Source organism: Gopherus flavomarginatus, chromosome 8, assembly GCF_025201925.1.
Source record: "Gopherus flavomarginatus isolate rGopFla2 chromosome 8, rGopFla2.mat.asm, whole genome shotgun sequence".
Taxonomy (NCBI): Eukaryota; Metazoa; Chordata; order Testudines; family Testudinidae; genus Gopherus; species Gopherus flavomarginatus.
Window position 1 is genome coordinate 112,324,234 of NC_066624.1, and position 12,269 is coordinate 112,336,502.

The 12,269-nt window shown below is 53.4% G+C and overlaps 1 protein-coding gene across 3 annotated transcripts in view; it reads right to left on the reverse strand.

Annotated features, from left to right (window-relative positions):
* The window catches only part of FGF12 (fibroblast growth factor 12), a 316,825-nt gene that overhangs the window by 109,828 nt on the left and 194,728 nt on the right, over positions 1-12,269 (reverse strand). Inside the window, exon 1 of one of the 3 annotated variants that reach the window (XM_050964827.1) lies at positions 2,105-2,384. The exons of the other annotated variants lie outside the window; for them this stretch is intronic. Coding sequence (XP_050820784.1) covers positions 2,105-2,303 — 199 coding nt within the window. The 5' untranslated portion in view covers positions 2,304-2,384. Of the gene's footprint in view, positions 1-2,104; positions 2,385-12,269 lie in introns of those variants that run through there. 3 annotated transcript variants of the gene reach the window in all.

A 12,269-nucleotide genomic window follows, 5' to 3' on the forward strand; every position in this document is an offset into this window, starting at 1 on the left:
ATGTAAACTTGGTGATACTGTATGATAATGTTCCTTCACCTTAATCAGAAGGGGCTGTCTTTGGAGGCTACACACCTGGTCAGTCGTCATGGTGGTCAGTTCTTGGCCTCTCTGACGTGGGGGAGGGGGAGTTTGCTTGTGGCTGCAGGAGTTGCTGGGAACAGATTCCCAATTTATATTCCACCTCGACCAAGACTCATTCCCTAAGGAAAAGGACTGAGCTTTGGGGGACTATCTTGGTGCTGTGAACTAGCACGCTGGCAAGCTGGGCATGGCTAGCGCTCCTACAACTAATGAATGAGAACAAGAAGTTGGGCCCGTGTCATGGTGATGCACACAGACCATTGCTATTCTGTTCCTTTTATCTCTGCTTTATACCAGCAAACCACAGGGCCACACTCTGTTTCAGCTCTATTCCCTCCTAAGCAACTTTTTCCAAAGTCAGTAACAGAACCCGGCTTCTATCTGGGTGTTTCAAGTGCAGAACCAGTCCACCAGCTAAATATAGTCTCAGCCCCATGGCATGTGAGTTGCTGTCGACCATCATGATTCAACTGATTCATTTTTTCTTCTTTGTGGACAATAATAATGCCCAGCCTTCCTCCTCGGTAGGCTCTGCCCCCACTCCTTTCCAGCCCTCACTAGATCATGGGCTGAATTCCTCAATGCGCTGCCCACGCAGGCAACAGCTACACTCAAGGTCCTAGCTAGGTCTGTCTGTCTGACTTCAGTTGGGAAAAAAGGAACAAAGAATCTCTCAGTGAACAACGAATCCGTGAGGATTAACGAGATCAGCAGAAGGTTACTGATGTCCCAAAGAGCTACGCTAACCAAGACTCGGTGTTTTCTAACCTGTGGCTGAGGGGTGTGTGGCCTGTACCATGGCGAGGCAGCATGGTGGTTTGTAACAATCTCTGTAATGTACATGGGAAAAGGGAAGAGACAATAACTGTTTTCTACAGATAAAACTGTTAGGGCCCAATCCTGCAAGGCACAGAGTTCCCACAACTATCAATGGGAGCTGAGGGCCCTGTAGAAACTGAACTGCACTTGGGTGTCTTCACTCTTGGAAATGCAGGCAACATGTACTGAAAACTCAGAAGTTTTCTAGTGGATCACACCTGCTTCCAGTCCACATGGCACAGACACGGGGCACAAGGACACTGCAGGCCCACAGGACAGACCTTCTCTCACCCCTTGTGATCTGAGTACTCCACATTTGTTAGTGCAGCTGCCATCTGGACGGTCTCTAAACTAATCACATGCTAGTGGGATTCACAAAGCAGCTCCACTTGAGAAGTAGCACCTCCTGGATCTGCTTATCAAGTAGCCACAATTTTAATTGCCCTGGATTTATAGAGTTCCTTGTCAGGAGGGAGGAAACAAGAACAGGCTGTCAAAAAGCCAATACTATCTACAGTCAAGGGGGAAACACAACACTAGGTTAAACGACAAGAGACTGTATTGCTGGGTATCTAAAGGGCTCAATTTCACCACTGTTTCCAGACAGCTACATAGCGGTTATTGGCCACAGGCCAATGCAGATCTATAATACAAATCCCTGGGAGGACCCCGGGAATAGTTAAGTGCTAACCAACAGCTGAACCAGAGTCAGAGGGAAGAAATCAAAGCTGTGGGTCTGGAGTGCAAAGTCTCTCTTCTTTCAATCTGGCTGCTCCAGGGGGAGAATTTTCCCAAGGATGGGGATGCTCATTTTTAATGCTAAAGCCTTTCCCTAACTAGGGCACTGGCTTGGAGGAAGAAGTGGTCTCCAGGCAGCTGCTGCTATTGCTGACGATTAACCAGTCCCAACTCTGGAGCAGGCAAGCTCTGGAATGTGGGGGCTGGCCTTCAGCACCTGGGCAAGGAGGATCCAGAACCCCCTGGGGTGGAAGAGCCCGGGGAGCAGGGGCTGAGCCCCATTCACCCGAGGGAAAGGGACCAGGAGGGATTTGGCCCCAGGGTCTGAAGTTTGCTTCAGAGCCAGCCGGGGTTTCCTGGGGCGGGGCAGGGCAGGGGACCGGCGCAGAGGGAGAGAGGCTGCAGGGGAGGAGCTGAACGCGCTGCCCGGGCCAGCTCCCGCCGCTGGGCCGGGGTCACTGACCTTGTCTCCGGCGAACCGGCCGTTTCCTGCCGCTGCAGAAGCGCACTTTGCTGAAGACGCCCAGCACGTGTCTCTCGCACAGGGAGCGCCCGTCCTTGCTGGGGCTGGAGCGGCGCTTGGACGTGGTCACCCGCTCGCTGTTGGACTCCCGGGCCTGCCGCTTCTGCCGGATCAGCGAGCTGGCGATAGCCGCGGCCATGGCCGCTCATCGGCCCGGCCAGCGCTGGAGCGTCCGGGGGGGCTGGAGGCCCGGGTGGGGGGACCCCGGGGGGGCGGAATCCGGGGTGGGGCTTGGGGGCTTCTCCGCTCTGCACCCCAGAGCTCCTCAGCCGGTCAGGGGCAGGAGGCCCGGGCTAGCCCGCGCCCAACCCCGCGCCCCCCATCGAGCCCCGCGGGGGCTGGCAGCGAGTCCCCGGGCGGCGGGTACCGCGGAGCCGGGGCGGGAGGTCGCAGGCAGGTCTCCGGAAGAGCAAGTCCCGCGGGCTGAGCCAGGCTGGGGCAGCGGGTCCCTCGGGAAGCCGGAGCGCGGCAGGGTGCGGATTCCCCCCGCTGCCGCGGGCCGGGCAGTAGCTCCTGGGGACCGGCCAGGCGCGTCAGTCCCTCCGCGGCGGAGCCGAGCCCCCGGCGAGCTCTGCACAACGGGACGGGGCGGGAAGCGGCCCGAGCTGGCCTGGCTCCCTGGTCGGAACAAATCCCCGCTGCAGGCTCCTCTCAGGCAGGCGCGGAGCCGCACGCCCAGGTCCCGGTCGCGCTGCGCTGCGCTCCGCTCCCCCGGCCCGCGGGGACCCGCCCGGGCCCGTGTCACGGGCAGAGCCCGGGCATGTCTCCGCCCCGCGCCGCTCGGTGCAATGCACGGAGGGAAGGGGAGAACCCCCCCCCCCCCCGCTGCGCTCCGGGCCGCCTCCTCCGGCAGCCGGTCCCGTGCCCAGCCGCTGGGGTGTCGCCTGCTCACTCTGTTGCTCTAAGGAGCCGCCGGCTACAGCAGGCTCCGAGTGCGGGCGGCCCCGGGGCTTCCCCACCCCCTGCCCCGCCTCACCGCCGGCCGATCCCCATCCCCTCCCGGGGGTGGGCGAAGCAGAGACCCCTCCCGCCGCTAACTCCCCCGGCCGCGCGGTGTGGCGGCCGGGCTCGGGGCGCTCCGCATGCCCGCCCTAGGCGCGGGGGGCCGGGGCTCGCCCGCCGCCCGCCGGCACCCTCCTGCCATGCATGAGCTGAGCTGCGAGTGCTCGGCCCGCGGAGGGTTGGGGCGAGCCCCGCCCGGCCGGGTTCTCCGGGGGCGGCCGCTTGCCGGCGCCGGGAGACTCGCAGCCTCCTTCCTCGCCTCTCCCGCTCTACGCAATCCTACGTGCTCGCGGTTCGGATGAGAAAGCGCCCGGCAGAGCCAGGGAACTGCAGCCCGGCAGCGGCTCCGGGGCTGGGCAGGATACTCTGCTTCTCCCCGGGACCGGCTAGACTCAGCAGCCCCCAGCTGTGTCCTACGGAGCCCTGGGGGCAGAGGGGAACTAGTGCCCGGGGCGCTCCTGTTACTTCACATTGACCTAGCGCCCTGTGCCTCCCCCTGCCGGGCGCTGGAGCCGCAGAGGGGCTGGAGCCAGTGTCTGATATGTGCCAAGACTGGGCCCCTGGCAGCTCGGAGCCCTGGCACCTCTTCAGCATGATTTCACTTGGCATCGCACAATGTTGCAGCGCACGGCACAGACCCAGCATAAAAAAAAGCTCTTTGCGAGCAGGTACCGAAGCTGCATCTTCAGAGGAACCCACCTGATACCTTCCCAAGAAAGATTTCTCCTGTCCCCCACAGAGCCCAGCCTAGAGCTTGCAAGTCTCTCTGAACAGAATGCAGGGTGCTTTAGTCCCTGACTTTTGAAATGACAGAATTATTTATCCTGTCTTGACATCCAGTTTTTGCATGTGCAGTTAACTTCCTGCGCAGCAGCTCTGTACCAAGAATGATCCTCATCAGAGATAATCCTACAGGTACCAGACTTGCACAGGCCATTGGCAGTGCCTCTAGAAAGACAGGCACCACAAGCAAGAAGCATTTATCCAAGATCTAATTGCCTGTGCAGTCTGTGAAATACAAAGAGAACTTGTAAAACTGTGTAGTATCACCACCATCTGCTGCCTTCCACCTTGCAGCTCTTAGAGCCTATGCCTGGAAACCGATCCAGGGCCGGCTGTGGAAACTGTGGATAGTCTCTACCTCTCAGGTCCCACCTCCAGGCTGCAAAGTCCTGGGAGCAAGGGTGCCCCCTTACATATCCGTAAAGCACCATGCAGCCCTATAGATAATAATAGTGACTTGCACAGATTGGGGGAAAGTCAGAAGCCACCCCAATACTGCAGAGCCATTCTGGTCAGCAAGAGGGGTAGGATGGGGCAGCTACCCTGAGTCAGTGGGAGATTTTTGGCGCCAGCCCCCATATGGGGGGAGAGCTCTTCTCTCAGCCTCAAACTGGGCAAAGACCTTCGCCTGGCTGCAAACACTTTCCTCCTCTGGAGTACCAGCTTCTCCTTTCTGAGGGGAGTGGGCCATGACTTCCACCATCCCATCCTGCTCAGTAAGAGTCTTCCCCTTGTCTGTAACGAGAAGCAAACCTGGTCCAGTTTGAGCAGAGTCACTGAGTGCCTGGCCCAATCGGATCACTGTCCCTTAAACACACACACTTATTTTTCCCTCAGTCTGGAAGGCTTCCCATGTACATGTGATAAGGGCTTTAAACAATTAGGAACAGAAGCATGTGGATTCCAACTGAGGCAGAGAAAGGGTTTCAGACCACGCTGAAGGGATCTTTCAGTGCCCTCTGTAATGAGACAGCCTGTTTTGAATTTGTATTTGGAAACCACGGGCTCAATCCTGCACACGTTACCAAGCCTCGATTCTGATTCCCCACCACCACAACAGCATCAGGCCTATAGGACTTACTAGTGGACCACTCCCACTGCGGTCAGTGGACAATGCATGAAGCGCGCACCCAGGGTAAGCGTTTGCAGGACTGGGCTCAGTACTAGCATTTTAAAGGTTTTGTTCACGACATGAATAAGCTCTCGCTTCCTCCGTGCCAAGGTTAACAATTGAGTCCTGCCTGAAGTGCAGGGCTTTGTGGTTTGGGGCAGAGAGGAGATCCAGAACTGCATTCCCTTACCTCCTAAACAGGACGATCTAAGTAGGTCATCAGTGAGGTTACTGGCATATCTCCTTAACGAAGTGCAATAATATTGCCTTTGGGATTGCTAACCAAATATCCAGCTTGTTCTTTATACAGGCTTCCAAAATCATAAACTATGTTCTGCAGATTCAGGCATTAGACATATATCACCGTTTTACTATGCACATATCCTGAGCTACACGTCCCTGCACAGCCACTGAAAACAAACGCACCACAATTAAGATATTCAAAATGTAATGCCACTTTAAAAACAAATAATCATACGTCAATAGTTCTGGGGAAAAAATTTGAGTTTCAAATTTACATTTACCACCACCTTTAGAATTGTATCTAATTTCCACTCTATGTAAATTACATCTACAGGGTGTGCATTGTCAGCTCTGCTTATTAAGCAGAATCAAGCCCATATCCATATTTTATTAATGTCTCTCTTTGCAAGGTAGCTTCCCTTTGCTTGTCTAGAATCGTTAAAATTCACGTAGCTTTGGTGATCCCCCTTTTCTCTACATGGGTGGATCCTTTTAAAAACATGCCCTGGTATCCTTCAAGAAAAGGACCTAGAGTATCTCACTTCTTTTCTGTTCGGGCTAATTTTGTTTACAATGCAGGGTTTGGATGGCTAACAAGAATTCTCAGAGCCACTTAGGAATTTTTTTTTGTTTTGAGAGATGTAGCTGGCCCTAAAACAGCACCAGAGTAGGAAATCCGGCTTGTTTTCTGCTCTTTTCTCTCACGGCTGACTAGGCCTTATTAATAAATGTAGAAGAGACTGCATTATCTGATTGCCAATTGCCATATTAAAACAATTTCTTTAATAGACCCCTCCCCCTCTTTTGGTTTCAAAGATTCAATTAAAACAACGTTTGCAACTCATTGCTAGAGTATTCATTAGCCTGCCCAATGTCTTTAAAAACAACTCTAGCCTAGAGAGGATTCAATGCAGGAGTGAATTTGCCAGCGACTTCAAGCAAACAGCATGTAAATAGTTGTGTGGAATGCAGTACGGAACCAGGAGGGGAGCAGCACATTGACAGCCCAACCAAAGAAAGCACGAAAGGGGACTGGATTCACAGGAACAATAGGTTCTTTTTAAAAATGGATTTTTCTACCTGACCATAGAAGCTTTAATTTCTCTCCTGTGACTTTTCATCTCCATCAAGGAAGGGCGGGAGGAAGCTTCACCTCACTGAAAGGCAATCACAGGGGCCTGGAGATGAAACTGTCAAGATGCATTTTCCTTTGAGGAAATTCAGAAGTGTGTGGCCATACCCTGGTGCCGTGTTATTTATTTTTGCATGTGTTATGGAGGCGCCCACTAAAAGGGGCCAGGAACGAAGTTCTTCAAAACAGGATTTTTTTTACAATCTTACTTTACCAAAGGGGCAGTATTTGTAGGGCTCAACCTCTCCCAGCCCAACAATACTGATTGGCATAGTGTGGGCAGACAGTGGCCCGCTCTTCTAGGGCTCCTAGTGGTACAGTACCAGTGGGGCTGATGCAGTATGAGCAATGGTAGGACTGGAATTCAGTCTCTCCCTCGGCCCCAATGCACTGGCATCTCAGGTTCCACTGCACTCCGCATACACACAAGAGGCTGGCAAGCGATGGCAAGGCAGGAAGGCCCTGGGTTCTCACCCGACTCCTTTGGTAGCCTTGAGCAAACTGCAGCCTCTCTCTGCCTTAGTTTTCCTACCCACGTGAGGTTGCCAGGATGAACCAGGACTGATCTGCATACCAACCTTTGCCACTGCCGAGGGCTTAGACAATCCCCAAGCATTTTAAAGATCAGGGCCCAACATGGAGCTGCCGCAATCAGGGCGGCGTAAGTGAGACTGAGGCATCCAGTGGCCTGATTCCACACCTGCCCGACTACATGAGTTGCCCAGGGGTTGCAATGGGACTACAATACTGAAGATGCATGAGGACAGCAGGATTGGCCCCCCTGGCTCTGCCTGTCCAGCTAGAAAGAAGAAACATGCCCGTGCAACCTCTGCATGACAAATCAAAACCTCGGGATTGTTTGCAAACCAGGCTACAAGCCCTCCATAAATCCAGAGCCCTAAAGTTAACAGCAGCCCTGCCCGTCAATCACACTGCAATTGCCTTTGGCAGGGGAGCAGGAGAAGGGGGCCACTGTCCTTATGCTGAATTAGGTGCCCCTGAGGGGGTAAGGTCTCAGAACCTGGGGTGCAGCCCGAGTCTGAACATCTACATGGCATTTTTAGCCCTGCAGCCTGAGCCCCACGAGCCTGCATCAGCTGAGCAGGGCTCCCAGACTGGGTGCTGTGGATTTCTTATCACAGCGTAGATGGACACGGAGACGTGTGTCCAGCAAGGGCCCCATGGGGCACTGCTGTTGCCAAGACAGGGCAGGGAGAAAGTGGCGCTGCAACAGCCTGGGGGAGGGTAATCCCTCCCCCCCGCTCATTTGGGGATGCGGAGTTTCGTTGAGGTTAGGATTTTTTTTTTTTATCACTGCAGCTCTGCATGGTATGATTGAGACGCAGCCTTGTGTAACGCACCTGTTCTCCCTGGGAGTGGTGTGCAAGGCAGGGCTCTCCTCAGAGCATCCCTTACTCCTCTGGCTGGGGAGTTCCCTCCCCCTGTGACACAGTGGGGCTGGCAGAGGCCCTTGCTCCTGTGATTGGGGACGTGGCATGCAGCAGCCCCACTGACATGGAAGCAGCCACACGCGAGCTCGCCCTGCCTGGCGCTCGAGCCTCTCACGGCCCTGAGATCCCAGAGCAGACACCTGTGCTCACTTCCCTTCCACTGCAGGGGCAGGAAGGGAACACGGCGCTGCCTTGAGATCGAGGAGGAGAGAGGGAGGTTTAAGGGCCTGCTAACCATCAAGCCATGGGAACTGTGTGGCTTGGCTGTTGTTTTAATGAGAGTGTTTGTCGGGCCTATATCTCCAGGAGGCACTTGCTACGTAGACCCAGGGGTAGCACACTGGCTCTGCTCTCTAGGAGTCAGAATTGGGCACAGAGCCTGTAACATGCTTTGAGACCCATCAGGGCTGTCTGGCCTTAAAATCCCGCCTGCCTGCAGAGTGAGCAGTGCTAAATAACACCAAATTCCGGGGGGGGGACCCCACCTTCCTGCAACCCCCTGGAATTCTGAAGCCGCTAGGCCTACACAGCCTGTGCCTCAGGAGTGCTGAGGGGGTGCAGAGAGAGGCCAGCCCAGGGTTTAAGGAGCAGAAGCACTGCCTCCTGCACCCCAGTCTCACAGTCAAGTGGCTCCTCTAGGAGCACAAGTGCTGATACTGACCAAAATCATGCCCAGCGGCCTCAGGTGAAGCCTTTCCACCTCGAGCCGGAGCGAGCTGACTTTGCTGAAAGTCAAATGGAACCTTCCTGATTAGATCTCAGCGGAGGGGGACTGTGTGATGGAGGATGATAGAGAGGCAAGAGGAGGAGGGAAAAAAACCCATCACAGTCTTCCAAGGGCTTCTGTTTCACTGGAAGGATTCGGCTGCTGGCAACAAGCTAGTGATTGCAAAGGGGCTGGATCTCCCTCCCACACCTACCGCAGCAGCAGTGAGAGTTAGAAAAATGCTGCTATCAAAGCCAAAAAATAAATCCCTTGTGGTCCTGAGTCTTGCTTAAGCAGCCCATGAAAGCTCCCCAATCCCACCCTCTGCACTCACACGGAGCTCAGGCACACCTGGCTCAGCCAGTGACAGCCTGAGCCTTGCCGGGTGGGGAGGACAGTGCTTCAAGGAGAGAGCCTGTCGTTCCCTCTCACAACAGGAGCCCCTTTTAATTCGGGGAGCTGACGGGGAGGGGTAACAGGTCTGACTAAGGATTGTTCAGCTGCCGCAATCAAGCTCTGCAGAACAGGAGCTGTGGGGATGTTAATACCACCCACAGGAGCGCTCTGAAGTTAAATGCATCCAGATTGTATCTATTTAAACAACTCGGTTGCTTCTCCCCATGCGGCAGAGATCTGCTAACCAGTGAACTGTACAGCAGGAAAGATGGAGTCTTCTAACACAGCTGAGGTCTCCTAACATAGGAAGATTTCCTCAGCCTCTGCTGGCCTGAGGACTAAACCTGCAAGTACCTATGTTGCCACATCCCCAAGGCCTCTCCTAGCCACACTAATTTAAATTCCCACATCTTCACTTCCCCAGCAATAAATCAACTTTACTCTCCCCTAATAAAACCAGTTCTGCCCCCTCCCTTTTACACCAGGCACTAATTACACACACACACTTACTGCTGTGCAGATAACGCAGCCACATATCTTCACCAATGACCTGGAAGCAAATCTAAAATCCTTGCTTATCAAATTTGCCAAGGATACAAAGACAGGTGGAGTAGTAAATAAAGGTGGGGACAGGACAGTTATGCAGTGAGATCTGCTTCTCTTGGGAAGTTGGGGGCATGCAAATAAGATTTATTTTAATCCAGCCAGATGCAGGGTCAGACATGGAGTAGCAAGGAAAGTAGCCATACTTTAGGAGTGGAGATGGTGTTTGGGAAAGCGGTGACTCTGCAAAGAAGGTAGAGATAACACTCGATAACCAGTTGAACAGGAGCTCCACTCAGTGCAGTGCTGTGGCTAAGAGGGCAAATGCAACCATTTGATGTATGAGGGAGAGAATATTGAGAATTGAGGAGGTGGTATTACGTCTGTGTACAGAATCGGCAAGTCCATTGCTGGGACACCGTGTCCAGTTCTGCTGTCCAGCCTTCAAAAAGGATGTTCAAACAGTGGGAAGGATTCCAAACAGAGCTACAAGAATGATCGGAGCTATGACAAAACCTGCTTTACTGGAAGAAACTTGGCAAGTTCCGTCGTTTTAGTTTATCCAAGAGAAGGGTAAGAGATGACTGGATAAAGGTCGAGAAGATTTTCAATAGCCGAGGGCTCTTTAGTCCAGTGGACAAAAGCAGAACAAGCTCCAGTGGCTGGAAGTTGAAGCTAGAGAACTGGGGGGTAATTAACCACTGCAACAACTTAAAGGCTGTGATAGAGTCTCCATGATAGAATGTCTTTAAATGAAGAGTGTATTTCTTTCTAACAGACCAGCTCAAGCTCAACCCCAAGTTCTGGGCTGGATACAGAAATCATGAGTGAGTTTCCCTGGCTGGTGTTATGCAGGTTAGATGATTAGAATGGTCCCTTGCCTTCTGGCCCAAACATCTGTGAATCTGTGATTAACAAATTCGAGGTGCCCCCTAACCATTAATTTTAGACTCTCATCTCATCTCCTCCAATTAGTGAAGCTGCATCTCTCCCCCACTAATGAATTTTTGGCTCTCTTCTACTCTCCTGATTAATGTACCCTGTATCCTGCCTCTCCAGTATATTAATACTAACCTCCAACTACCTCTGTGTGGGACGCCTCTCTGGCTTCATGGAGGGTATGGCACAGAGGATGCTTTCTAGGAACAACCAGCTGCAGCATGAAGTTAGTCAGACGATTCAATAGAAGACACTTTTCCTTCTCCATTTGCTCCTAAGCTCATGTTCCAGCCTGGTGCTGTTGTTGATCCCATCTTTCCAACAGGACATAAAATGCGACACAGTCATTAAAGATCCTTACAGTCGGACACCAGCAGCCCTTGGAGAAGCCACTCCTTTGTCTTACTAATAAATCACAGCCCTTGCTGCTACCTCTTTCATGCTCCCCTCTATAGACCCAGCTGGGGCCAGCATCGGCCGAAGTGTGGGCTCCTTTCTGGCTCAGATGTCAGCAAAGGGAGCGATATTTACAGCTGCGGCGTGAAATCCTGAGGTTCAGGCTTGGCTGGTCCTGGGGATTCTTAGCAGGCACCTGGTTTACCATAGATACGTTTCTAAAGCCAATTTAATGACACCAGTGCAAACCCGTTCCCAATTGACTTATACTGGAACAATAACGTCCACACGGGTATTTGCACCAGTTTAACGAGACTGGTTTAATTTCACCCTTTAGGTTAAACCAGTTAAACCAATTCAACATTCCCATGTAGACAAGCCCCAGAACTTGGACTCCTGGGTCCTACTCCCAGAAAATGCCAGGCAATACTCCAATACATAGTGCTATAGCATTGCCAAGAACTAGCTTACGCAGGGAAACTCACAACGAGAGCTTTCAGCCTTCTTCATTATGATCGAATGCTTCTGGTCTGGCCCACTGAAAACGCAGTCTTCTAACACGCTCAGGGTTCACGTAGCTTTTAGTACTGCTCATTCACGATAAAATCAAATGGAGGGGGAATTGCATTCATTTCTTTCGACAGATCCTAATTCACACACTTAGTTGGGTTCTGCAATTAGAAACTACACAAGCTCGGGGGAGGGGAATCTAAATTAAAAGCCACTTGAGTGAGCACTTTGAGGAATTACTGGGAGGCTTCCGAAGAGACTTTTCCCAGTCACTAAGGAGAGCACGGCTCTGTGTTGGGGTACGGGCCACAGGGAGCTGACTCAACCGCCTGCCTGATTTGAAGAGACAAGTCAGTGTTTTCTTGCACAAACAGTTTCCTTGAGGGGGGTGGGCGTGCAGGCACATGCCACTCTTCAGCGGTGTTTCAGGACTATCCTGCACAGGGCAAAGAGCCAGTGGTGAATTAACAAACAGGCCCAGGGGGCCTGTGCCCAGGTGCCCCGGCCAAGTTGGGGGCCCCCACAGGTGCGCCGGAACCTGGATAGAAGTGGGAGGGCCACTGGTGCCAGAACTCTGGCCCTGCCCCCTGCTTCTCCTCTTCTCCTGGAGGCCCTGCCCCCTGGCCAGGCCAGAAGCCAGAGTTGGACCATGGTAAGAGCTGCCCAGGGAGCCTGAGGTGCTGTGGGGAGCCCCAGATTCTTTTCCTGCCCTGGGTGCCAGAGAGCAGCCCCCAGCCTGTGTCCCTACCTGGTTCTGGTGTCCCTGGGCCCCCAGGGTGCAGGGGGCCTAAAATGTTCTTTGTGCCCAGGGCCCCTCTGCAAATAGCTTCTGAAGCACCTCGCTCCCCAGGAGAGGTAGACCCCAGTTCCTCCTCCCTCCTCGGTGCCTCGTT